Source organism: Centrocercus urophasianus, unplaced genomic scaffold, assembly GCF_019232065.1.
Source record: "Centrocercus urophasianus isolate 14NV4802_14NV808 unplaced genomic scaffold, USGS_Curo_1.0 seq_29, whole genome shotgun sequence".
Classification (NCBI taxonomy): Eukaryota; Metazoa; Chordata; class Aves; order Galliformes; family Phasianidae; genus Centrocercus; species Centrocercus urophasianus.
Window position 1 is genome coordinate 10,541,300 of NW_024884855.1, and position 25,998 is coordinate 10,567,297.

Below are 25,998 nucleotides of genomic sequence, written 5' to 3' on the forward strand. Positions count from 1 at the left end.
TTGGATAAAGCTCTTATTTCTGAACAGCAGAGGGGAAGTGAGAGTGGTGAGGTCGCTTCATGAGCACTGTGGAGCTGCTGCATGGCACAAATCTGGCTGCTCCTACCACAAACGAACATTTTGAAGAACCTCTGTAGGCTTCTACAGGGCCTGTTCCACAAAGAGCAAGCTGAGAGCAGTTTGGTGCATGCTGTCCTGCAGTGGGCGAACAAGCAGGTGACCCCCTGAAGTCAGCCCTCCTCACATTTAGGCAAAGGGAAAGCTTCAGAGCTGTTTGTCTGCTTGGGTAAGAAGAACATTTAAGTGTGGGAAAAAGTGTGTTCACATTTACAGATCTGTTGCCTTACCCTGGTGCCACTGCTTGATGTAATTTTGCCTGCAGCATTAGCTGTGCACTCACACTCCCTGCCTAATGCCCAGCCACCACTGAACATGTGCTCTGTGGTGGGAGCTCATCTCTGAGACGATCTTAGCATCTGTTCTGACTCCTTGCCTTGCCAAATGGAGGTCTTCAGTGTTTCTGTAGCATGGCTTTGCTGGACGGAGATTCAGGTGTGAGGAAACTCGAGGGTTTCTAATGGGACCGTCACCTTTTGCCTTGTCCGTCTGCATCTGCTGGAGTGAGAAGTGATTGTGAGTTGCTGGATTGCTTTCCTGAAATGAGTTGCTGTTTGCTTCACTCAGAGAAGATAAACAATTGCATCTCAACAATATCCCGTCTGGTATCTTTGTTGGCAGGCTAAGCAGAAGGGCTGAGGACTGAATGGACCGCATTTAGGATGAAATTGCAGGGCTCCCTGAGGGGCTAATGCTTTCAGATCCAAACTGAGAGACGTTGATGAGGCAACACAAGGAAATAGGCATTTCTGTTCCTTTTGCTCTGTCTATTTTACAGATAAACAAGGGACTTCAGTCTCAGACTGGTTAATCCTGCAAGACAGTTATTGTGAAGGGAAAGTGCAGGTTTCTGCAACGTAAATTAAACTGATGCTTGGCAAGCACAGAATATACATCTCACCTATGCTGTGCAAGGATGGTCTGTTTGCTCTTTCTGTTCTTGTTATTGCCATTATTCTTTACCCTTTGGTACCCTTTTCAAGCCCTTTTTTTAAGGAATGGGAAATGTTAAAGATCCCTGCAGGACAGGCTTTGCAGGAGGCACAAAGCACCGCGTGCCCACTGGGCTGCCTGGAAAAGAACCCTTGGGTTCGGTGAGAGTCCCCTTCAGGCTCTGCAAGAAGGAGCACAGGATTAAGAGGAGCATTTAAAAAGGGTAATTAAGTTGGCAGCTTTGTTGGATGCTGGAAAGCTGCAGCCTGGAAATATCATGGGCAGGCAGACGAGGTGGGGGGAAAGGAGGGGGTAGGAGACAGGTGGCAACAAGAACCAGGGAATTGAAGTTCCAGTTATTTTGAGGAACAGTTATAGTTTATGAGAAATCTTCCTGCAAATGCTTTTCAGAAACCTGATTCTCTCTGGGAATGGCTTGTGTTGCTGTTCACTGCCATGGGTAGTGTAATTGATGATGTGATTTGTAACTTAGCCTTGGTGGCTTTGACTGCACTCCTGTTTTGGATGGCCCTTCCCACAGACCAGCAAGAGCACTTCCAGCACTGCACTGTAATGAGAGCACTTAACAGTACATCGGTCCCATTATGCAGAGAAGACTCAAAGTTGATCCAAGATGGCCCACAAGAGCTTCAGTTTTCAGATAAGAATTTAATGATAACACAAAAGCCCTCTTAGGATTGAGGGCATGTAGGGAAAACTGCATTCACAAACTTGTTTGTGCTCTTCATACACTTGAACATCGCTTCTTTTCATCCCTCTTTCCTTCACCACATTTGTCCTGTGTTGTTGGCCTCCACTTTACTAACAAATGATTAAGCAATAACAAGAAAACAACCCCAAAACTTGCTGTAGCCTTCAAGTGTTTGCTTTGAATTTGCTGCCTGTTTATAAGTCATTCATTCGAGCCACAGTGGCAGTTAATTAGAAGTGTGGTGAATCCTTTTTTCAGTAATGTGCCAAGAGAGGACCCTTTTAGTTCATTTGCTTTTTTTTGTTGTTAATGTTTTTTTTTTTTTTGCTGCAGCTTTTACACTGTGCTTAAATTCCTTTGGGATTTGTTTATTTAGAATATATTCTCAAATGAAAGTGGAAAGGTTTTGCTCCTCTTTAAGGAAGTCAGAGGAGCATGACCGCATTCTGCAGGGATGCTGATGTTATCTGAGGGTGGTGAGAATGTATTTTACACATTTTTTTGCCTTCCAGTTTTTTATCTTGGAAGATTTTTTTAACCTTTTTAATGGAAGGACTGTCTGTTAGTAGTACTGGTATCCCTGTCAAATGACTTCAGGTAAATTTTGCTTCTAAACCCCGTTCAGCTCATAATACAAAAATGATGAGGTATAATATTATAATTGCAAATTGTGACTGCCTCTGTGGCCTTGCAGAGGACATGGGGTCCTTGGGCTTTGCTTTCTCCTTTCGTTGAACACTGTTTGCACAGATCTTCTGCACCTCACAGAGAGGTGTAGGAAATTTGTACCGGCGCATCCCAAGCAGGGAGGCAGGGCGGTGGGTGAGACACAAACACATGGCAGGTGAGATGGTGCATGAAACCTACACTAATAAACACAGCTGGGTTTCTGTTGGCTCCATGAGACGTGCTGAGGTGTGGAGTGTTGCCAGGGCTTTTGAAGTGAAGCCTGACTGCAAGGAGCCTGGCGGCCATCGATGCTGCAATGCCTGGGAATGTTAGCGCTGATGTTCTTCTGCAGGGCAGAAGCAGTCTGTTGTGGGTAGATGTGTGTTGGGAATGGAGACTTGGATTTTTATTGTTTTATTTTAGCAGCCAGTACCAGTGCTAGCTTTTTCCTTTCTTTTTTAAGTGTGTTTGTTATTTAACTCCCACCAACCCTCTTTATTTTTATGCCGTGGGATCCTAGCAAGGCAACCAGAAAGAGCCAGCTTCTTCTGGGGTCTGACCAGAGAGCAGGTATGAAATCCTAAGGGAAATTCCTGCTTGGCCTCCAAGTGCAATGAACTTTCTGCTTTGAAAAGGAGAATCTCTCCAGTAAACTCACCTGTCTCCCCATCATACAGACAATACATGAAGATCAAGGTGCAGGACAAAAGCAGAGAATCATTCCATTCATTTCCTCATCTCCCCCTCATTCGGTTCCTCCCTGAGTCGGTTGCACCCAGAGCAGCCATCAGAGCCCATCAGCTGTGTGAGCTCACCCTGACGTTTGGAAAACCCTGTCTAGAAGGGGAATCAAGCAGCAAGCTTCTGCTAATTATGATAGCTGTGTTTAAATTGTAATGTCTGCTTTATTAAGCAAAATCCAGCCACACACACAGACTAGAAGCTGCAAATATGTATCAGAGGAGACAGGTCCTAAACAAACATTCTGACGGGGAAGCAAGGGCAGCCCAAGCATTGCTCTGTCAGAGCAAACATTGCACAATTCTGTCTGGAGGGTGAGCGTTGTTTCCTAGCAACTTCCAGGAGTGTTTCAAATTTGTTGGAGACCCTCTGAGATTTAGGCACTTTCCCCACTGTTCCGCTGGATGCCAAAAATACGCTGGTTGTAATTTCACAAGCCTTTCTTTCAAGGGCATTGCTTGCTTAAACCCTTCCCTGACCTTCATTTGAGCTTGCACAACCTGTGCGGCAGCACAGAGAGCCAGGACAAGACATCAAGCTAAATTAAAACTAACCCAGGAGAAGGAAGTTCTAAGGGTGGATCTTCGCTTCCCTGGTGGTGGTTCCCAGCTGGCTCGTGGTGGTCAGGCTGGGATGGGTGTTCTGTGTGTGGGGTGCTGAGGGCAGAACACGGGGTGGGTCAGTAGGGAGAAGTTGTTGGGAATATGGCACATGTGTCATAAAAGGCATCTTTCGGGAAGGGACACCGCTCGTCACCAGCTGCTGAAAAGCCTTGAGCTTAGGGGAAGGTGCTGCTCCTTGGGTGCTGCTCCTCTTTAGGGGTGCTAGGGTCAGGGGGAGCTGTTGACTTCCGTTGTTTTGATGGTTAAAAGATTTGTCACAGATGGAGAGGCTGCGGTGTAGGGGAAGTGTGAGAACAACTGTGCTCTGTTTCACGCAGATACAGACCTTCAGGCTGGGGTCTAATCTGTGCTCAAAGCCCTCTTCTTCCAATCCATTGCTTCCCCTCTTGGCAGAAGCTTTCTGCCTGTACCGCTCGTATCTGAATTTCTGCTCGGATTCCAATTTCTCTGAAAACCTTATTTCAGCTCCTCTGCAGGTATTGATACCTCTCTCAAACGATACGGGCCATTCCAGGCGCCTTCAGAAGCATTGGCACCCCGAGGCCCTTGGTGTACACACCTCTCCTTGACAAGCAAGAGGATCATCCAGGTGTTCAGTTGTCAGCATGCTGGGAAGAGAACGCTGCGTTATGTTGATAGTCTGACAATCTCCTTTTATACATTTAAATTAAAAGTGATACAATCGCATAAATCATCGTCACTGTATGGAAACCGGGCGCTGTGATACGGAGCGGTTAGGAGATGACAGAGCGAATGCTCTTATTCTTGACTTTGAGAAGTGCACTGACAGTGAATCATTCTTAGTGATGAGATACAGCAGTGCTGACTCATCGGCTGAAATTAGAAGGGTTTATTTAGGTAGAGATGTAATTCCACCATTTTTTTTCTGATGAATGGATAAGAGTGAACACTTTTGTTGGCTAATTCACACACTTCATCAACTGAATGTCGTTTGTTTTCCCCTAACAATCAAACCTAACTGGAGGCAACTGACGGAGGGAGGGAGAACCTGGATCCGGGGAGGTGGCACTGGGAAAAGCGTACCGTGCAGGATGGATGGTAGAAGAGTTCATGTTTTGGCTGTTGTATGGACAGCACGTTTGGTTTTTGAGGTTTTCTTTCAGTTTAGTGCGTGTTAATGTTTGCTTATTATTCTGTCAGTTGTAAGAAAGAGAAATAAATGAAAGTTGCTGAAGTCAGAATTTTGCCAGAAAGTGACAAGCAGACGTACAAGCAACTGTTATCCCCTTCTCCAACCACCGTTGGCATTGCATCCAACAATAAGGGATTCTGTTCTTAAAGACATTACTGGGGGAGCACCAAAAAAAAAAAGGGGGCTCCCTGCTGTGGTTGCACATTCAGTTGTTTTTCTTGGGTAAGAATAGCTTTGAGCCCACAGAATCTTAGTGGCAGAGAGAATCTTAGTGGCAGCATCTTCTCTAATGGATGTTGCAGTGGTGAGCTCTTGGAGCGGTCCAGAGGAGGGCCACTAAGGTGATCAGAGGGCTGGAGCAGCTCTCCTGTGAGGGAAGGTGGAGGGAACTGGGCTTGTTGAGCTTGGAGAAAAGAAGGCTGTGGGGAGACCGCGTTGTGGCCTTCCAGTATTTGAAGGGAGCGCATAAACAGGAGTGGGAATGGCTGTGTGTGAGGGTGGATGGTGATAGGACAAGGGAGAATGGCTTTAAACTGAGACAGGGGAGCTTTAGCTTGGATATTAGGAGGAAGTTTTTCACACAGGGTGGTGAGGCACTGGCACAGGTTGCCCAAGGAGGCTGTGGATGCCCCATCCCTGCAGGCATTCAAAGCCAGGCTGGATGTGGCTCTGGGCAGCCTGGGCTGCTGGTTGGCGACTTGCACACAGCAGGGGGTTGGAACTGGATGAGCACTATGCTCCTTTGCAACCCAGGCCATTCTGTGATTCTGTGGAATAACTCCTCTGGAGAGTCCACCAGGGTCTGGGAGTCTCCTGCTGGGAGCTGTTGGTGTGGCAGAGCTCCATCAGTCAGACTGCCCTGTGCTGCTGAGGAAGCAGCTTCAAACTCCTGTACTTGTTTGGCAGTGTTCTCTCCCTGAGGGCTGCAGCACCATTTGATTAGGATGGAGGGAGGCAGACCTGTTGCAAGACCGTATTATTCCCAGCAGAGCTGTGCTAATCTTTTGGTCTCTGTGCTTGGCCTTAGAAAGGTGTTCAATGAAAACAGCAAGGAAAGCCAGGAGGAGAGAAGCTGTTCAGCTGTTGCATGCTGGTTTTTGCCTCAACCTCTGCTGCAGTTCACAATGAAACTAGCAAACAGTCCCTCATGTTTTGAGATTTTTGCAGATCTGACACTTCTTGTCATGTGAAAGATCAGGAAGCACCTGAGCCCCTTATTTTCCTACAACCTGCACCTACCTGCTTTCTTACAAATGCTTCTGTCTGGATTGGGATGCTCTGATCTCCACGGACTCATTCTTTCCTGAACAGAAGGCTCTACGTTTTGCCATTCCCCAGCTTGCCTTGGTACTGAGGGAGACAGCATGAGCAGTGCTGATGGAGTAGATAGTAAGAAGTTTAGAATGTTTCTCCAAGCTGTGCCTTTTGTTGCAGTTGTGAAGGTCACCTTTGCGTTGAGGATCAGGGAGATGAGGGTATGGCCACCTCTGCTCTTAGCCTGCAGCTCAGCCCCTGTGCTGCAGGAGTGGTGCAGACCATCCAGTGCGTTGTGTGTCACTAAGGGCACCTTGTGCTCAGAGCTGACCTCCTGGGCAAAGACGTTGGATGGCTTTGCAGAGTGAGTTTATCTTTGTCGTCAGGGGGAGGAAAGGAGTTTCACAGAGTTCAATACTTTGCTTGGGGCCTCCCAGGAATTGTTAGGCAGCGGGAGAACGAAAGCTGGATCTTTGCTGCAGAACTATGCAGCTCATTTGGAGCTGGGTCAAGTGACTTGCCAGGAATAAAAATGTGGGTTTTTTTTATTTTGCTTGGAGTTGTATCTTCCTTGTATGAGTTGCTCTGCAATAGCTTTGCTTGCAGCCCTTTCTTACAGTATAACCAGTGAGAATTTGGTGTCATTTCATTCCAATAAAGCTCTTGTCAAGAATTCTTGTCGTTACTAAGTGACTGACTCTGCTAAAACAGAACATGGGAAGAGGGATTGGTCTGTCCTTGAAACTTAAGAGCAAGAGAAAGATTTGGTTATTATCTCTTTGCCCAGTAAATCTTGATAGCCTGTTTGACAGGAGCTTGTGTCTTGCAGACGTTTTCTCTGCATTTCAGTAATTATAACCATGACTTCAGCAATTTTTCAATTTGCAGCGTCGCTTTTTGTTTGGCACCCAAGAGCCTTTGCTTTATTCACACTTCATTTTGTTCACCAGCTGCTTTTTGTCTCTCACTGGGGGGCGGCATTTCACTGCTGCACATCCAATCCATCCCTAGGAACCCGCTTCTCACGCAGGTAGCAGCTCCTGCTGTTCGCTGCTTCCTCACCGTGCGCAGAGCAGCAACCTTCAGTCCCCAGCTGCTGCAGTTCACTACCAGGCACCCAGGAGCATGAATCCCTGGAGGTGCGGGGGGTCTTGAACATGTAAAGCAGCGAGGCAGTTAGTTAGCAGTGTGTGATACCCGTCTGTCTCACCGACTGTCATCTCAAGTGATGCGGTTTTGTGAAACATCACAACATTTCTACTACAAAGTGCCAGAACGTCATTTTAAATTGGGAATGACCCATGTAATTTTGGGATGCACGGAGATGCAAAAACGGTGCTGTGCCGCTCCCAGTCTGCAGTAGTGCTGTGCCGATGGCTTGAAGGCTGGCCTCACCTAAATGGGCATATAGCTTGGAAGGAAAAACAGGCAAACAGCTGGAAGTTGGGTCCTGTGGGTGAGATTTCAGTATGAACACTAATGAAAATTTCATTTCAGCTCTCACAGTATTTTAATATGCAGGATCACAGTATGGAAATAAACCCAAGTCTGACTGCGAGTGGCTGAGTTACGTCTGTCACAGTCTGCCACCCCCACAAGTAAGCTGGCTGTGGCATTTATTGTCAAATCAAAGTTTTCTCCCTGTTTTCACCACAAATCAGAATCTTATCTCTGTGTGAGAGAGAACTGTTGATTCCAGACATCTCTTCTAACTGTTCTCATGACATTCCTCCACTGTTTCATATAATTTATAAGTGTGGTGCATAGAGCCCTACGTTTCTAAATTTATGATGGAATTCTGAGCACTATCATCAGTGTTTCCCTGGGATTGCAGCTGTTTCCTTCTGCACTTCAGCCACAGCTTTGATGCTCAGTGTATTACCTGCATCCCCTGAACTTAAAGGAAAGAGATGGGGGATGCACTTTTTTCCCTCAGCTGAGGCCACCAGATAAGATTTGCTGGTTTGGATCACATCACTCTTCAGCTGCACGCTAAGGCCATCTGCATCGTGCATCTTCTTTTGTAAGTAGTTAGATACAAAAGTTACTGGGAAATTACCCTGCTAATGAATGGAGGACAGGCAGCACAAGGTGATGGGGTATGTTGGAATGCCCAGGATTCCACGTTTCTGTGACTGGAACCAAATACGTCCTTCTAAATTTGTCTGCTAACTTTGTTGAAGAGGAGAGGCAAGAATTTATCTTCAAAGTCAATTAATATGAAATAGCTATTAATTAACATTATACTTAAATTTGCCAGTCATCACACCTGACTTGAATTTGCGGACAACTGTTGCATATAAAATACCACTAAGGACACCGTGAGCTGTGGCACGCTGCAAAGGGTTGGAGCAGCTTTGCCAGATTGAGCCCCCCCAGCGCCCGTCCCCCTGAGGTTTGGGTTGCTGGCTGTTTGCACACAACCCAGGCACAGGCAGCTCTGTAGATCTGCAGGCATTTCACAGAAAAGAATAAAAATGATGGGGTTTAATTTGAGTTAGTGAAAGTGCTGCTTGTTTTTCTCCTCAGCAAAGCACCCGCCTTGTATTAGTGAGACTGTAAAGGCAATCATGTTTTCTGATGAAAGCGTAAGGCTAAAATGATGTCTCCTAATGAAGATTGTTTTGATTTATTCCCTGTATGCAGCACAATTTTGCTTCCGTAGCTTTTGGAAATGAACTTTAATTTTGTGTCTCTGGCTGTTGTTGCTGCGCTGTGCCGAACCCACGAGCTGTTTAACGCGCAGCACAGAGGAGTGCATTAATGCAGGTCCACAAAGCGAGCGCTTCGATTTGCTAATTGCTCACAGAGCGGAGGGTGTTGTTGTGGAGAGAGCAGCTGCTCATTACAGATTGAGCAGCTCATTTTTCTGACCAGCCAGGCTCACCTTGAGCTGCTCACCCATCATGCAGGATGCGTGGCTTGATCTGGAGCAAAGCAGGAGGCCAACAGCTGCACTAACATGGTCAGATTGCTTGGATTTCCTTCCCAATCCACCCCTACCTCTCCTGCCCCGGCTCCTCCTGCATTGCTGGAGCTGGGAGAGCTGGGTCCGACCTGTGCCTCCCTCCTGCACACCTGCTGTTGTGCTGCCTTCCCGTTTGCATTTGAGCTATGAAATACAATGGAAATAATTACAGCAGGAAGATATAAGAGATTAATTATTGATGAAGGGAAGCGAGCTAAGCAATTCAGAAATGTCTCCTTGGGAGCCAGATCAGTTCCTCGCCTTGGAAGCTGCTCCTGCCCCTTGCAGCCCAGCACTGTATCACAGCAAGGCGGGAGCACGGGTTATCTGTCCTTCCCCACTGCTCTCCTATAAGGATGACAGTAGCGCTGACAGTAGATTAGACGGCGTTGTCATGTAAGATGAATGTTTGGAGTTGACAAACCCTTTTTTCCGTGGGCTTAAAGTAATTGACTGAATACTTGAGAGGATTTTTTTTTTCTGCTTGTTCTACTTATTTGGTTTTCTTTACCTGTTTATGCCGCCTTCAGTGGGCAAATTGGACTTTATGTGTATTTGTATATCTGATTCTTAAACTCAGCATCTGTTTGCTTATCAGATTTCTTAATGCTTGAGCTCAGCGATCCGTGGGAATTTAACATGGGTATTAAGTAATAAGAATTTCCTCAGAGCTTTAAGATAACTTCTGTGCATATTGTGAAAACGCATCACAAGTCTTTCCTACCGAGAGATTCCCAAGACACCGAGGTGGATGCGTTCAAGCTGAAAGCTCTGAGACAGGGCTGGCAAAGTGCTCCAGCACTGATGTGAGTAGCAGCCCCATACCTGCTGGGGAGGGGATGCTGCTGGAGTGGGAGGCTCTACGTGTCACCTCCCTTCCCACCCGCCTGCAGCTCCCCACTCACACCTACCCTGGCTGCAAGCAGACAGGGAGGATGGAAGGGAGACAAGAAAACCAACACTTCCTTCCTGAAAACATAAATGATCAGATGCAGTATAGCAGGATTTCTTTCAGGCCTTTCCAAGGCTGCCCAGCAAACATCCGAAGTGATAACGCTGTGTGCTGTGCCAGAGCCCTTTGCAGCTCCTGCCTCCCAGTGCTGCACTGCTGGCAGCTCTGCCAAAGCACACTGATTAAGTGAGGTGTGGGGAGAAGTTCAGAGCCTAATTTCTTCTTCATAATTAAAAATGTGTGCATCTGTCATGCTGCTGGTGATTAGGTTGTATTTTCTTGTGGCCTAGTAGGAATATGGCAGTGAATCACTTTGCAAGCAGCTGTCCTCTAACAGCTGAGCTAGGTTCAATATTTGATTTAAGCTAATAAAAAGTCTGGGGTAGGGCTAATGTTTACAAACTGGATGTGATAAAGCATTCAGATCATCTGTTGCACAGCCAGAAGGGAGCAGCACAGGGGCCCCAGTGACGTGGGGCTGTGCCCTGTGCTCCCAGGAGCAGCTCTGCTGGAGGGGCCTCCTCATTTCCAGCCCTCCATCACGTTGTAATGGCTCACAATCCATTAAATGTGTCCCTTTTGCTCTTCTGTGAGAGCTGTAGCCAAACCGTACAGTTAAGAATCTTTTAATCTTCATAAATAATTTCTTCTGGCAATCTAGTGAGCTTGGTTGCTGTTCTCTGGATTCCCTCTCGTTCAGCTGCCTGCTCCCTTTGAGATGAGCTGCCTAGAAATGAATGCAATGAAGAAAACCTACTCTGATTTAATTCCTATCTGATTGCTTCTCCAAATTGTATTGATCTGCTGTTATCAAGCTGCAGCTTTGAACTTGCTGTCCAGGTTTGCCTGTAGGTCTCTACTGGCATAACAATGTGTCAGGTTTGTATTTGGTTATTTTCTCCAAGACATACACCAAATAAATTATGGAGTATTTCCTTCTTATGCTCTCATCTGCTTGTATTATTTCTTTCCTGTCCAAAAATTTTTGCAGCCTTCTCCCAAAGGGGAAACTGACTGACCTGCCCTCTTCCACTCTAAATCACCCCACAGTGTTATGGACCCCAGTGCTGTCCAGCAGGAAATTGAATGGAGAAATGACCCTCAAACTGAGGGTCATATGAGTGGTAGCTACAGGAAGCACATATGTAATTCTCCGTGTTTCTTTGCATCTCATTTAGAGCTGTATTTTCCATTTAAGGGTCACCTTCGCTTAGATAAAGCTAATGAAAATACAGAAAAGTTCCTCTTATTTTTTTCTAAATCAAAAATACTGTCAGTCCCAGAGTGTTGGACAAAGTCTATGCTGACCTCTCTCATAAAAAACATCTCTGGGAGGAGGCTTTCTAATTCTTTGCCACATGACTCTCTCCTGGCTCCAACCTGCTGGTGTAATTCTGCCTGATTAAGTATTAGTGAGAAAAAATGATCTTTCCAGGTGTCTGCAAATGTACACTTTCTTGATGTTTCAGCATCCAACTTGGTGATAATTTCATTTCTCCTTCTTGCTTGCTCATACATGCACTCGGTGTTTGGTTGGGACTGGCATCTCCCGCAGTGTTTAATGAGTGTGTTTCATTTCCCTGTGCTGGGTCCCAGGCTTCTATTAAAACCCCTTTCATCCTATTTGAGTGTCTGTTTCTTAAGTAATACCACATCATCTCATGCCCCGCACAGCAAGAAAATGTTTGGTTTTTCTTTCCATTTCCACTGAGCTCTGCGGCCAGAGCGGTCTTGAACTGCTTGGTTGTTTGTATGCAAAATTAACCTTATGCTGTGCTGAACCCTGAGAATGCAATGTTGCCTGCATTTCAGTGCTGTTAGCCTGCAAAGCTCAGTGTTCTCCTTTTCGTTGTAATAAGCTGCGTGCTGTTTGCTTCTGGTTTGGATGTAGTACTCAAAAGACCCATTTTGGTTGTGGAGAGAGATTGTTAGAGGGGCTCTAGAGGGTTTTAATGAATATCCGCCTGAAATTACATGAATTAGTTTGCAAGAAAGTTGTTTTTTTTCCCTGCTCTTGTTGTGTTTGTTTCTGTTGCTTAAATTAGCTTCTCTGTCATTGGTTGTATCTATTTTTTGGGCTTGCTGCTAACCAGAAGAATGCAGATTGCAGCGCTGTGAAGGAGAAGGCATGGGACGAATTTGCACTGAAGGAGGAAACGCGGCTCCTCGCAGCCATCTCCAAAACATCTCCTTTCTAAATCCTTCCATATAAACAAAATCTTGGAAAGCTCCTCCTATGAGTCATGTTCCCGTTTCTCTAGAAATAATACAGAGATACTGTAAGATGTTTCCACTCTGGTTTGACATCCTTTGAATTTCAAACTTCCTTTTAAAAAAGGGAAAAACAAACCCTTGCACAGTGACGTGTTCTCATGGGTGTTCAGTTGGGTTATGTTGCAGAGAGGCTTTTTCTGGTGTTCTACCACAATTTTAGAGACTGCTAAAATCAACTACTTGACCCAAAAGTCTTCAACAAGGTATTTTGTGTGAGGTTATCTTTACCCTTATATCTCCTGTCAGTTGCACAGTGAGCATCTACTTTCTGTAAAGTTTCTTTGGAAGAGCAGAGAGGAAGCTCAGTTCTCAGACCTGGCTGTAATGTGGAAATCTGGGATGGAGAGCCCAGAGGGTTTCCTCTCCACGATGAACCCATTCTTTCTGGTGTACTGTAGGCTCTTTGGGGCAGAGTGACCTCTCATAATGGGATACTGAGAGGGTATATCAAGACCTACCACTTAGAATTGCTTTTTCAATGCAGTGAAAATCACATTGCCTTTGGCAGTGGTTTTTGGTTGGGAGTGGGAAGGAGGATGGTCAAATTGAAATTCCCTTAACTGTCCTAAACTTTGTTTTCTTTTTATTTTCTGTCTCGAAGGTTCAGATGTCTCAAGTTCTGGAAGAAGTGGGAAATCAGAAGCAAAGAGCAGAGATGGTAAGAGGTGTTCTTTTTTTTTTTTCTCATTTATTATTATTATTTTCTTGATGCTTCACACAGCAGTAATGTATGCAAAGTTCAGTGCCTTTGAAATGTGGATCAGTTCCAAATACTTGGATCTGGACAGCAAATGAACTCTTGTAAAGTTTGTATTATTGTTAGCAGTTTTGCCACTGCTTGTCCCTTCATGTACCTGGAACAAGCGTTGGATGAGATCTGCTGATTTGCCACCCTTCTTTTGACAGTTTTTCTTTGGTTACTGTCTAAGATCAGAAGGAAGCATTTCATTTTACACCAAATTAACTCCTTTCTTTGGGGACCTCTGATTCAGTCTCAAGTGTGCAAAGGACGAGCAGATGAGATGCAACAATTACACGGACTAGTTTATTATAACAGGTGTTAATTTTCTGCTGGTTTTGTCTGTTTTATTGGTAGTTCCCTCAAGGACCAAAAGCAGTAGAAGCCACAAGTGGTGTGCCCTTCCATACTAGTAGTAGATTGTCATACATCTCGTAGTTTATCCTTTTTTTATTTGGCTGTGGTGCTCCTTGCTGTTTCAACATCACATTTTCTATAATGGGAGCAGTAATTGATTCAGATTCTGAGTTGATCTTTTGTTGTGGGCAAACATTTGTATGTTTTTCCATGCTCCATCACTCTCTGTGGTGGCATAGCTCAGGACTGATACTTCCAAAGAAGACTGAATTAATCCTATTTACCGTCTGATCTTGTTACATGCTGCCTTGTTGCAGTTCTAAATTCTACGCAGTCAACTTTGTATTGTCCTCACTGGATGTACCAGAGGATAAATGTGCTGTTATGTTTGATGTGCATTTAAAAAAAAAAACAAAAAACATTTCAAAGATTTCCTTTCTGACTTGCAAAGCCTGGCTTTTGAGTTACTTGTTTGTCTTCAGAAGCTTGTAGCATTAAACAAGCTGGTAGAGTTGGAGGGACTGGAACTTACAGTGTTAAGGCATTAATTGGCCTTGTGCATCATCCATCAGCAGAGAAGAAAGAGGCAGTTGGTGTTCAGCACCTATTCCCAAGGGTTACTTGGTGGAAAACTTCAGGACATGCAATCTTCCTTGGAAAGCTTACATCCATCTCACGTGAATAGGCTGTATTCTGTAGTGCTCTAGCTATGGATTGCAGGTTTTGGGGTGTGGACTTTGTTCTGCATTTTGATTTTTGTTCAGCAATTGTAAGAAAATTGTTATGTTTCCTCTTTTTCCCTTTAGAGCTAAAACCTGACAGTCTTGTTCCTGAGGATAGATGGTTCTCCTCCATCCCCCGGTGAAACCTCCCTGGTAGGGGAAGATGTCACCTCTTATTTCCTGCAGTGTGAGGTGGCAGAGGTCTGTCCCCTTTGGATGGGGCTGTCCTGCTCTGCAGCTGCCCACAGGCTCCAGCAATTATCCCATCAACTCCACTCTCCTCCCTGTCACTGAACAAGAAGTTCGTCCCTTGGTTCTTTTTGCTTTTTGCTTTTTTTTTTTCCTCCCTCCAGATCAGCCCCTCACCTGGACAGCCCTATTTTCAGGCTCAGTTAAAGCTGGTGCTTCAGCAATCATTTGCCTAATTTGGTTTCTTCTCCTTTCTTTTCACCTCTCCCCCATTTTTTCACCTGTGATCCATTTCTTGTTAGGTTGATGCTAAGCCTCCGTGGCCGGGAGGATGCAGAGAAGCCTGCCTGCTCCAGGTGCTGAATATTGCTTTTCATGAGCCATTCTGCAAACGGGCCTGTGGCTGCTAGGCAAAGAGAGAAAAGCCTGTCAGGTGCTATTGTACAGTCTTTGGATGCTTTGGGGATAAAGCTCCGTAGAGCTGACATCCCTGCTGCCACACTGAAGAGTGCTAATGACTTTCCCACCTACCCCAAAGCACTGTAAAGGATGCAGTTTGTTCTAGGACTGGTGAACTCTCTGGAATCTCATTGATGAGTGCTGGGGATTCTCCTGTGCAGTGGGGAGCATCTTCGATGCCCTGGTAGATCTTTTTTCACATAGCTATATTTCAATGTAAAATGTGTCATAATCTGTTAGGATTGTGGCCTAAATAAAATGGTATCTGGGTGGTCTGTGCCCATGGGACAAGAGGTGCCAATTTCAGGTCATTGTGTCCATAGGGATGATATAAGGCAGCAGTGTGTGCTGTAGGGGATTCTGTGCCAGGACAGGGCTGTGCCTTGGGGGGGGGGGATGGCCTTGCTGTGCCCATTGCTGTGGAGAACTCCAGCACACGATTTCACTGCTTAGCTGCTGAAAATGAGTTGACTACTAGTAGGAAAAATAAAAAAAGGAAGAGAAGAAATTTAAATGTCTTCAGCTAATTGCAGTTGACAAGACAAAGGCAGTTTGACTTTCCAGTATTAATTAGCAAACCCGTACTAATTAGCTTGTATAAGCACAATTCATGCTTCTTTCCCTAAATGCAATTAATATTGCAACTGAAGCCGTCTCTGGGCTGTGCCGCTCTATCATTAACATACCTTACCCTAATTAGGCACGGCCAGTAGTGGCTGGAGAAATGAGTTTGTGATTACAACCATAAAAAATCCTCTAATATTTTATATCCTTCAGGGAATCTGAACCTCAAATTCATTTTCTGATTTAAGAAAAATTACCCGTATCATTGTGCTGTGTAATTAGAAGAATGAAACTTTGATTTTTCTCTCCTTGCAACCCTTCACTTCTTTATTTTTCTTCATGCTCAGTTTGAGTGCCTTCCTGTTAGGAGGGAGCAGTACCTGTGTTGTGTGTTCTTCTGAGAGCTGGTAGGCATCAGGGTCATTGCTCACATGACGCAGCTCATCTCTCTCAAGTTTGAGGATATTCTCCTTTTCTTATTGGCTGAAATAATGCTTATTTTTTATTTATTGTGAATCCGTTTTGGGCCCTATGCTCACTTCTTTACTTTGGGTAAATATGTGCACTTTCTGACAGGGTTAGCAGCACTGGAAGTTTTCTCTCCTAAGGGTAGTGCTCAGATAAGTTTCTCTGCAGGACAAACTGGGAGGTTCCATGCAGCATCTGCACCTATGGCTGCCTGCCTGCGGTCACAGGATCTTAGTTCTTATGGTGCTCTGGTTTAGTGCTCTCCGGGTGCAGAGCTAGGGGCTAGCTCCACTGGTACTCAAGTATTATTGATGGAAAATGCTTTCCTCTTTTATATTGGTTTTCTTTCTTGCCCTGAAGGAGGGAAGCAGAAGATAGTTGCTTTTTCTAATTTTCGTTTGCCTTTTTCATCTCTCCGCGTGGCCAGGAGAAAACTGGCTCAAGCTTACCATCCGAGCTGCCACTGTGATCCCTGATCTCACACTTTCTTTCAGTCTGGTTCTGTTGCATAGGGCATTAATGTCAAGTTTTTTTTCCCCCTGTCATTAATCCCTGAGGGAAGCGAGCCTGGTATTATAGAAGTATCACATGTATTTTCATTGCCCAGAGGTGCTCTGGCTATCGTTGGCTTTCATCTTCAAAAAGCAGCTTGACTCAGGTGGACTCTGAAATCTATAGACTGCTCATTGGACCAAATGATATTTCATCCTCCAGCAGATTAAAAAGGATGGTTATAAGAATGAGAATTGCTGTGCGGGGTGGGAGGGGAAGAAGATCTGAAGTCCAAAGATGTAGTCATCACAAAATGAATGGCATAAATCGAGTGTCCTTACAGAAGAAATAAAGACCTCTCAAAATGAAAACAACGAGTTCCCCTTGCCTTAAGTGAATGTGTTTGCTAACCCTCTGCAAGGAACAGGAGACCTTTATTTAAGGGCAGCAGGTCAGGAATAGTTAAGGAGCCAAATCGTGTGTTCAGTCTGAAATCGTAGTGTTGGGATTAACTTAAATGTCAGTGACTAGCTACATTGATGCTTATCAGGAGAAATAATGAAGACTGTAAGGAGGATACATGGAATAAATCTGCTCAGAGGTCACAGTGTGATGTGGCTGGGAACAGGCTGCTAACTGGAGAGCAGCATGGAGAGACTGCAGAAAGAGTTTGGGAACATCTCAGCTGGCATCAATGCGTAAGGCACGAAAAATGCACACTGGTCATAGACCATTTGAGTTGCTATTGAAAGACTTCACTTCCTAGTGGTTGCGTCAGACCTCCAGAGCATCAAGAACTGTGACTTTTGATACTTAAGAGAAATACTAAACGAGGTTCAATTTTTTTAATTTTTTTTTTTTAATTTACAAACTTTTCAGGTGGTAACAGGAAAGAAGTGACCTTCAGTATAGGAGATCTGCCCTAGATAATTAGGTAATATAGCTAGTATAATTCTTGTTTAACAGCTATTAAACAGAAAGCAAGAAATGAAACAGGCAAGACACAAGAATGACAAAACTGGTACTTGTTGATGGAGATGTTAATTCTCTGTATTATCTACAGTAGGTGGAATTAAATGTGGAATTAGAGTACCCAGCCACATTGATTACGAACAGAAATGAGGCTTTGCCAGAATGTATACAGAACCAGCAGGTTGGGAGGGGAAGGCAGGTGACCGATCGGTGCAGAAATTCTCCATCTATTAAAAATCTCTTTGATGGTTTCCAAATTGATTTAGCAAAATGACAGCAAACCTCCCCTGCACTTGACAGATGTTATACTAGCACTTTACACAAGAGCAGCAGCCTGGGCTGGATGGACAGCATGTCATTCAGCTGAGCAGCAGCATGAACACAGCAGCAGTTTTTTTAGGGAGGCGTTTTTAGGGAAATACCCAGTTTTCAAATCAGATTGGAAAAACACCAATCTGGTTGTAAAGAAGCAGCAAAGCACTGATTCAGAATGAAGTGATGTAGTATGAGAAGACTGGAAGAGAACCCTTTAGGTGACAAAATCTGATTCTTTGGCAACTGAGGCAATTGCAACATACAGTTCAGTTCATAAATTTATCAGGCTTGTCTTGCAAATACTTATTTGTCCCATTACTGTCACTGAAAGCCTATTCTGACAGCTAGAAGTTTTCTCAGGTCTAGCTGAAAATATCCATGCAGTTAAGTATCCTTTTTTGTATGTGTTAATATTCTTCTTAAACTACAGTGACTGTTCTTCCTCCCTCATATTTATATGGTGATGTATTTATAGAGAACAGTTGTTCTCTCCCAGCATTTCACTTGCCCAGGTTAAACAAATCAAGCTCTTCCAGTGTTCCCTTAAAACAGGCTCCTCAGCCTGCTCTGGAAATTGCAGCTGTCTTTAAACCTCCTGTCATTTTATTTTACTTCCTTCAAAGATCAGCAGCCAGTACAGTCACATCATTCCAGGTGATGTTTCAGCAGTGGGTGCTGCAGAAGCACCAGAGCATCTGATGCACCACGAATCTGCCTGTGATGAACAGAGAGCTCAGAATAGCTCTTTTCCTACATGAGAGCTCTCGAGTGCTTGTTGTAAACAAGTACATTAGCATTAGTCCTCCTTGTTCCCTACGATGCAGGAATACAGTGAGCTTCGAGGAGCAGAGGCAGAATTTTTCCTCCTCTCTTAGTATAGGAGGTGATGAATGGCCGTGGTTGGTTGTGTGCTGCATGTTCCACTCTGCAAAATTCGTGTCCAACACACAAAGCTGTGGCAATGTCAGAAGCTTCTCTGCCAAGCAGAGCTGTGGGCGCAGTGGGATGGCAGTAGATGAGTGCTACCCAACTGCCTACAGACCAGAGGGTTGATCGGTATGTTAGACCTTTGCATGTGGATATCTAATTGTGATTATAATTAGGTTGGAAGAAGAGACTCAGTCAATTCTTGAGGTTTATCTCTAGCCTGGCACATGGGATCAAGCAGTCCATTCACTTCAAATTAAAAAGAAATAAACAGTCTGTTTGAAAGTCCCATTACACAAATGAACCTGCTGTTGGATCCATTAGCGTTAAAGTTTTATGGGACTCGGCAGCAGCGGTCAGTTCCAAAAGGCCTGCTTTTGTTTTCTCCTGGAAGATAGTAACAGCTGTCTAAGGGTTAGAAGTCTTCCACACAGCAGTGGGAGAAGCACAGGAACCTGAGATGTAGGGGTTTGTGCCCCTCACCCTGAGCTGCACCAGCACATGCTTCTTATTAGGAGGGCGATGGTGAGTGAGCGCTGCTCGGCTCAGAGCTGATTTAATGGTCTAACCTTTGCATTGTGGGGCTGTAACTGGAACTGGGTGAAAATAAAGCACTAGGGAATATTTTCTTTTTATCTTCCGTTGTTGGAGCAGAAGAGGAAAATGGATCATTTTCCTGAGGAGGGGGCAGTGCTGTGCTGTGCTGTGATGAGAGCAGTCCTGTTGTTGGCATCACTGCAGAGTGAGTTACACTGAGATACACTGGGTGAAATAAAACCAGTGGGACAGGAATGTTGTCAGAGGCCTTATTATAGCAGGCACAGCCTTAAGACACAAAAGGCATAATTAACGGACATGTAAATACTGTGCTTTTCCAGGCTTCATTCACCACCACATGAAAATGATGGGCAACCTCAGACTCATGTTGAGCTGGGGGAAAATCAGGTGAGAGCTGCTGGCTGCTCTGAGATTCAGCAGTTTCTGCCCCTTTCTTCTGCCTCACCTCGAAGGCATCTTGGAGGAGCTGTAGGAGGAACACGTGCTGTTAGTGCAGTACAGGAAAAGAAAGGAAGACTTGGAACAGTCACTTTTGGATCAGACAAAGTAATCCTTAGTCTCCATCTTGCTCGTGGCAAGGAAGGAAGCTGCTTTCCTCCCGCTTCCGCAGCCCTGGGGTTGTAGCTGCTCCAAAATAAGCCAGGCAGAGAGGTCTGAGTGGGGAGAGGCAATTCTGCAGGCACAGCTCATCCAGAGCAGTGCAGCTACTGGATTTAGGGTGCATTGAGGGTGTGCTCAGTGGACGTACCCACAGATCAGAGACAACTGCATGCTTTTCTTCTTGCCCAGAGCTGGGTTTATGTGTACCGAGAGTGAGGTAGAAGCTTACAGACTTTGTTTCAAGGCTGCCTCAGTCCTTGCACTGACAGCCTCATCAGCTCGCTGCACTATTTGTTTTGCTTTCGATCTCTGTGTGTCCGCGTGTCCTTAGAAGAGTTCCTGGTTTTTGCCGTTGGCTGTTGGAGGTGGGTGGGACTGGTGGTGGGTTCTGTCAGGGCAGCCGAGTCCTCCAGCAGGAGCTGTGAAGCCTAATTTATCCACAGAGACACGGAGATCATAGAGCAGAATTCTTCCTGTGACCTCTTGGTAAATAATGAATGGCACAGCCCTGCCTTTTTGGAATCGCTTAATTGAGGCTGACAACTCTTTGTTGTACTACAGGATCTAGCTTGTCATGAGAATTTTAACTTATTTATGAATATTTCATTAACCTCTAAAGACTGGCTGTATAAAATCAAGCTTCTGCCAGGTCCTGTCCTGTTGATGGTGTATTCGGTGCTAATGTCATCCCCAGCACATCTATTACACCTTCCCTTCCCTCAGAGCAAAGTGTCGGAGCTTGCTGTTGGTGGCAGCAGGAACGTGTTCACCAAAGGTTAAAATGCCAGGTTTCTATTCTGGCACCAGAACTGAACATACGGTGTTTGAGAGGGAATTGATTTTTGCTTTTTGTTCTTTGATTGCTTGCTGGCAACTGAAGGAGAACACAGGCATAATCCCAAGAGGCTGAAATGGGCAGAGCAATCTTGGCAGGCACTGTAACCTTTCCTATTTTGCCCAGGGAGGGAGATTTCCCACTTCTTACACATTAAAAGCCTGCTGCGTGTTGTGGCAGGAGGTCCACATCATGGGTCATTTAGCTGGAAACATTTGAATGCTCTTGAATCTGCTTTTCTTAGTCTGTGCTTCAGGAAGGGTTTAGGAACAAGGCTCCTCCAAGCGTCTGCTGCTTTCTGGAAGGCAGCTGAAGGCTCTGTCATCTGAGCTCCCCATTTCCCTCAGTGCTGGCCGTGTCCCCATCCTCGTGCTGCCCATCCCTGTGCATTCATTGCAGTGTGAAGCCCTGAGGGTCCCCTCGCCCACCCTCTCTCTGCAGAGATGTGCTGGGAAACTGCAACGTGGAGTTGGAGCTGTTCATTAAAGCATTGAAGTACAGGCTGTGGGTTGTTCCATGGGAGCTGGAACAAGAGGATTACGTTCAATTTTGCAGCCTAGCACTCGGTGAAGGCTCCTTTGCTCTCAGCATTCGGCAGAGATTGATTCCGCTGTATTTAGGTTAGGAGATGAAGGAACAAAAATGGATGTTCGATTCCTCTTTCCTTTCCTCTTTGATCTTCTTCCTAGGTGGTTGGTTGAAATGCGTAGGTTCTTCTCTGACTGTTCATTATGTGATGATTTTTCAACAAGGAAACTGATGGGGAGGAGGGAGAGGTGGGATTACAGCTACCGTTTCATGAGCATTTCTTGACTGAATGCTCCAGAAACTGCTCAAAGGTATATTTTCAGGGAACAAGCAGTATTCAGACTTCGTGTGGAGGAGGTACAATGTCTTTCAGGCTTATTTGTTGCTGTGCCCCTGAGCTGCAAGAGGATTTGCTTCTGGCAAAAGTTCTGACTTCTTGTTTGCCCTGAGAACAGCCATCTCCATTGCAGCAGTGCCACTGGATGAGGTTGCAGTATGTTGATTCCCAACATTCCAAGGCTTGGAAGTTCCCTAAATGTTTTTTACCCTGTGCTTGTGCTTTAACAGGTAGGAGGTATCAGCCAGTTCAGGCTAGTTACTCTGGAGTTTCCTGCTCTCAATGGACACCATCTGTTTTGCTCTCCCTGCTGGGAGGAACTTCTGGTAGTAATTAAAAAGAGAATCATCTGCAGGGTAGTGGAGGTGGTGGAGCGAGGCTGATAGGAGCAGAAAGGCTCTGAGCTGAACAGACATGGAAATGAATGAGTGGAGGGGTCTGAATGCTGAGCTGCCATGGATTTTTGGCTGTTGTGTGGCAGAGCCTGGTTTGTGGGCCTGGGAACTGCAGCAGGGGGGAGAGGACCTGCGTCCATTCCTTCTTTTGGAGCAGAGAGTTGAAATCTGTAATGACATCACCACAAGTGAATCCATGGGCTTAAACCACTGTCTTCATTTCTTTTGCACTGTGGGTCTTTTGCTCAGGGTATTTGCTCCCCTTCCCCTCAGACTGTCGGGCTTTGTTAATCTCTGAGCCAGCTCACATCCTCATGAGATGTCCAGTGATGCCTGTTTCCAGCCTTTTCAGATGTGTGGTTTAACTTTTAAGTAGCCCTGTGTGAGCCAGGACTTCACTTGATGTTCCTTGTGGGTTCCCTCCAGACCAGGTTATCCCATGATTCTATTTCGCACCCATCCCAGAGTGCAGAAAAGAAAGAAATACAGCATGAATTGAGGAAGAAAGCTCAAGAAAAAGATCCAACCAGTTGTATGTTGGCACTCACACGATGTGTGGTGACATGAGTGATGTGCTGCTGGTGTGCTGTGCTGCAGACTGAAGCCCCAGGCAGGGTGCTCCTTCTGCATGCTGGGCAGGCTGTGTCCTGACCCACTGTGGTTGTGTCTGTGCCATCCGTGGGCACAAAGGGCCCCCAGCGTTGTGGGATATTCAGCAGCTTTGTGCTCACCCTGCTATGCCTGAGATCCCACATCTGAAGTCTTGGGGTGTTGCAGCAGGAGATGAAAAACCAAGAGAGAAAATAAATATTTTCCTGATTCTTCCCTTACATATTCCAGACAGGAGTCTTTGAAACATCTGAGCGATGGGTTAAGCACCTCCAATTAGACAATATTGCTCATCAAGAATAATGTGCTGCTGTGCGGAGCACCTGCGGGTGTGGAGCTGTGCTGGGGCACAGAGGGTGAGCTGCCTGCAGGGCTGGGGGGTGGCAGGGACAGAGAGCTGGGAGGTGGTAGGACACAGAGGGCTGGCAGCTTGCAGCTTGGGATGCAGCAGGAGTTGCACAGGGGCAGTTTTGAGGCAAAGTCTGGGGAGGGATGTGGGGTGTGAGCGCCTCAGCTCCCTGCACGGGCTGTGGGTAGGGGATGCCAAGGCTTGGAGGACACGATGTGGGGATGCTTCCTTAATGCATACAGCTCAGACTGATGATTGATGCTGGTCTTACGTGGTCATGGAAAGGTTGGGACCTCTGTGTGCTTGGCCTTATTTTGCATGGTACAAACCGTTCCCTATATCACCCTATACCTTTGTGACTACATATGGGATCCTTAAGGTAGTCAGCTATGAGCAGTGTGCCTTTGTATCCACTGCTACCAGCAGGCCTGTGCTCCTTTGCAGCAGGACTCAGTTTGGCTCACTGGACCCATTTGGAGATGCACCAAGTCACGCTGGTACAGCACAATGTAGAGGGAGGTGTGTGAGGAAGAGCTGCAGGCTGCCTGCAGATTGGGAATCAGAGGGGAGAGAGGTGAAAGCTCGTTAGGGCTCCCTTGGGGTAGATGAATTAGTTAATGACTATGCTGTGCTTTGAAAATGCAAATGCTGTGTCAGAGCTGAGTCTGATTATAATAATCAATCTTCCTTTTGAGAGGGTGCTGGAATCGGGGAGGGGAGGAGAGGGATGAGACTGAGGCTGAATTTCTAGATGGCAGCTCCAAATTCCTCTGCCGTCATGAAGGAAACCTGCCGCTGCCAGGGTGGTTGGGGAGAGGCAGAGCTGCATTGGGAGGAGTGATCCCTGCCAGCCTGGTGGCTGCACGGCAGCCTGGCCTTAATTCTGTAATTTTGTTCCCTGTGCTTGTCCTGCCTGGCGAGGGAGGGGCTGGCACGGCTCCTGTGTGTCAGCTACCCCTGCTAATGGGAAAGATAGAAACTGCCTCCTAAGCAGGATCCTTGGGGGATGGAAGGAGGGGAGGGCGGCTGCTGCCGGCGTCCAGCAGTGACAGCTCCTTCTCCCCTGGCACTTTATTCGTTTGTAGCAAGCGTTCCTAGTAATTACGCCTCTTAATTTAGGAGAGCGAGTGGGAGAAAGGAATATAAATTTGTGAATTAACTTTAGAGATTGGAAATAGGGCGAGTGAACCTTCTCTCTGGGAGATTATATTTGGAAATGAAATAGAATGACATTCAGTATAAACTTGAAAAATTGCTCTCTTTTTACTGCAACAGGAGGAGAAAAACCACAATCCAGACTGTGCTGGAGAGAAGCAGAAGTCAGCATATGTCCATTTCCCAGCCTGTGTGTATCTACAATAATGTATATGCATGAGCACATTTTCGGTACTGTTTACTGCAGGGTTGCTTCTGGCCCTGTCTTCTCTGTGATAAAAGCATGCCGAGTTTGTTACAGACTGGCTAACCCATAGAGAGCAGCAACTCTGATGTAGCTCACCTTTGTCTTTAAAGAGGAAAAAAAACGAAAATACATTATTTTGCTTTAACCAAAAGGGAAATAGGTAGTTCTGAAACGCTTTTTATTGAATATCTGATTTTCTTTGGTTTTATTGCTTTTGTTTTACAATAGCATCGAGGATTAATTTCCCCCAGAAATGCACCTGGTCTGCTTGGCCTGTTTCTGAAAGACAAGTGATATTTTGTCTTGCAAATATTGTCCTAGTTCTTTGAAGAAGTTAGGTTAAAGACTAGAAATGTGTGTTCCATTAAGAAGCCTGGTGAGACTCCGTTCTCCTTCTCTGCAGGCACTGAAAGGGAGCAGCTCTTCAGCCCCAGGTGTTTGGAGGAGCTGATGCTGCTTTTGCTGAGCAGAATGATCGATGGAAACGCTCAGCATGGTGTTTTACTGCCTCATAGTAGTGCTGGACGCCCAAATTAAGCTCACTGGTGTTTATGTACGCTGGATTTCTGTCCTGACACAATGTTTGTGAGTCTGTAGACATCAGGAGGTCACCAAGCTTGTCGTGTTTGTCTGTGGGAAGAGGGGTAAACAGCATCCTTAGTGCTTGTGCATCCTTTGGAGAGAAGGAAAGTTACACTGCTACCGTGACTGGCTATGGGCTCCTGGGGAGCTGGAGTGTGCCTGCATTGCAACCACAGCATGTGGGTCACGCTCAGGGCCCTATTTCTCTGCTCTGATCTGTTTTAGCACCCGCTTCCAAATCTGCTTGGTTTTCATACACTTAAATATTTATGTATTTAAATAGCTTGCTAAATTGTGTTGAGACTTGTAGTCAAACAGAACCTCTCAATTCACCTTTCCATGCTGGCTCTGTGCAATTCAGTGCCTATTTATCTCTGCCTTTTAAAATCAGCTCTTTTGCTGAGGAAGGCCTTTCAAAGGATGTTGCATCAGCCCATTGTTAACTAAACCTTTAGACATTTATAATGGATTCAGCATTTCCTGCTTTTTACAGCTCCAAGAATGCTGAATGACGTGCAGACACACTTCATCAGGATAAGATTGCTGTATCAGCCCCTCACTAAAATGCATTCATTATTCAAATAATGGCTATATGTTTCCAGCACGTGTTCTATGAAATACGTGTACACGATGTGAGAAAATGAACTGGCCCTTTTTTCCCCGAGCAAATCCTGACTTGAGCAGTGAGCTGAAGTACTCTAGACTGAGTCCTTTATGAATTTCCTTGCTTACAACATGGCACCTGTACACGGATTTGGTCGTTATTTTGGACAGCATGTCCCAATATTCAGAAGTCCATGAACACAGTTTACGAGGGTGACTGATTTAATTTAGAAGCTTAAATCTGTAATAAATCCCATTGGAAGAAGAGTGTGGGCAGTGGGTGAGTGGGATGCTTTGGAAATGCTCATCTTTATCAACACTGAGGCCTGCTGGAGTCAAGTGGGAGGAACGGTGGGTCTGTGGTGTTTCAGAGACTCAGAGAACATGCTGGGGAGGGTACAAATATGGGTCAGCAATGACAAATGCCATAAATACACCAAGTAAATCAGATCTCTAAAGTAAAATTCTGTTTCTTCTAGCTGTCAGGGGATGAATTTGTAGTTTCATATGCCTCCTGTCACCTCAAAGATCTTGAAATAGAAAAGAAAACTGGAGAGGAGCACATTTTTTGCAGTGCTGTGGGTGTCTGCTATGTCATTA

General features: G+C 45.5%; 1 protein-coding gene across 2 annotated transcripts in view; it reads left to right on the forward strand.

The window, feature by feature from the left end:
- Positions 1 to 25,998, forward strand: part of MAD1L1 (mitotic arrest deficient 1 like 1) — a 321,305-nt gene that overhangs the window by 136,962 nt on the left and 158,345 nt on the right. Inside the window, exons 1-2 of one of the 2 annotated variants that reach the window (XM_042828241.1) lie at positions 12,516 to 12,599; positions 12,998 to 13,054. In XM_042828241.1, the coding sequence (XP_042684175.1) occupies positions 13,004 to 13,054 (51 nt within the window). In that variant the 5' untranslated portion in view covers positions 12,516 to 12,599; positions 12,998 to 13,003. Of the gene's footprint in view, positions 1 to 12,515; positions 12,600 to 12,997; positions 13,055 to 25,998 lie in introns of those variants that run through there. The other variant, XM_042828240.1, reaches the window with a different exon arrangement.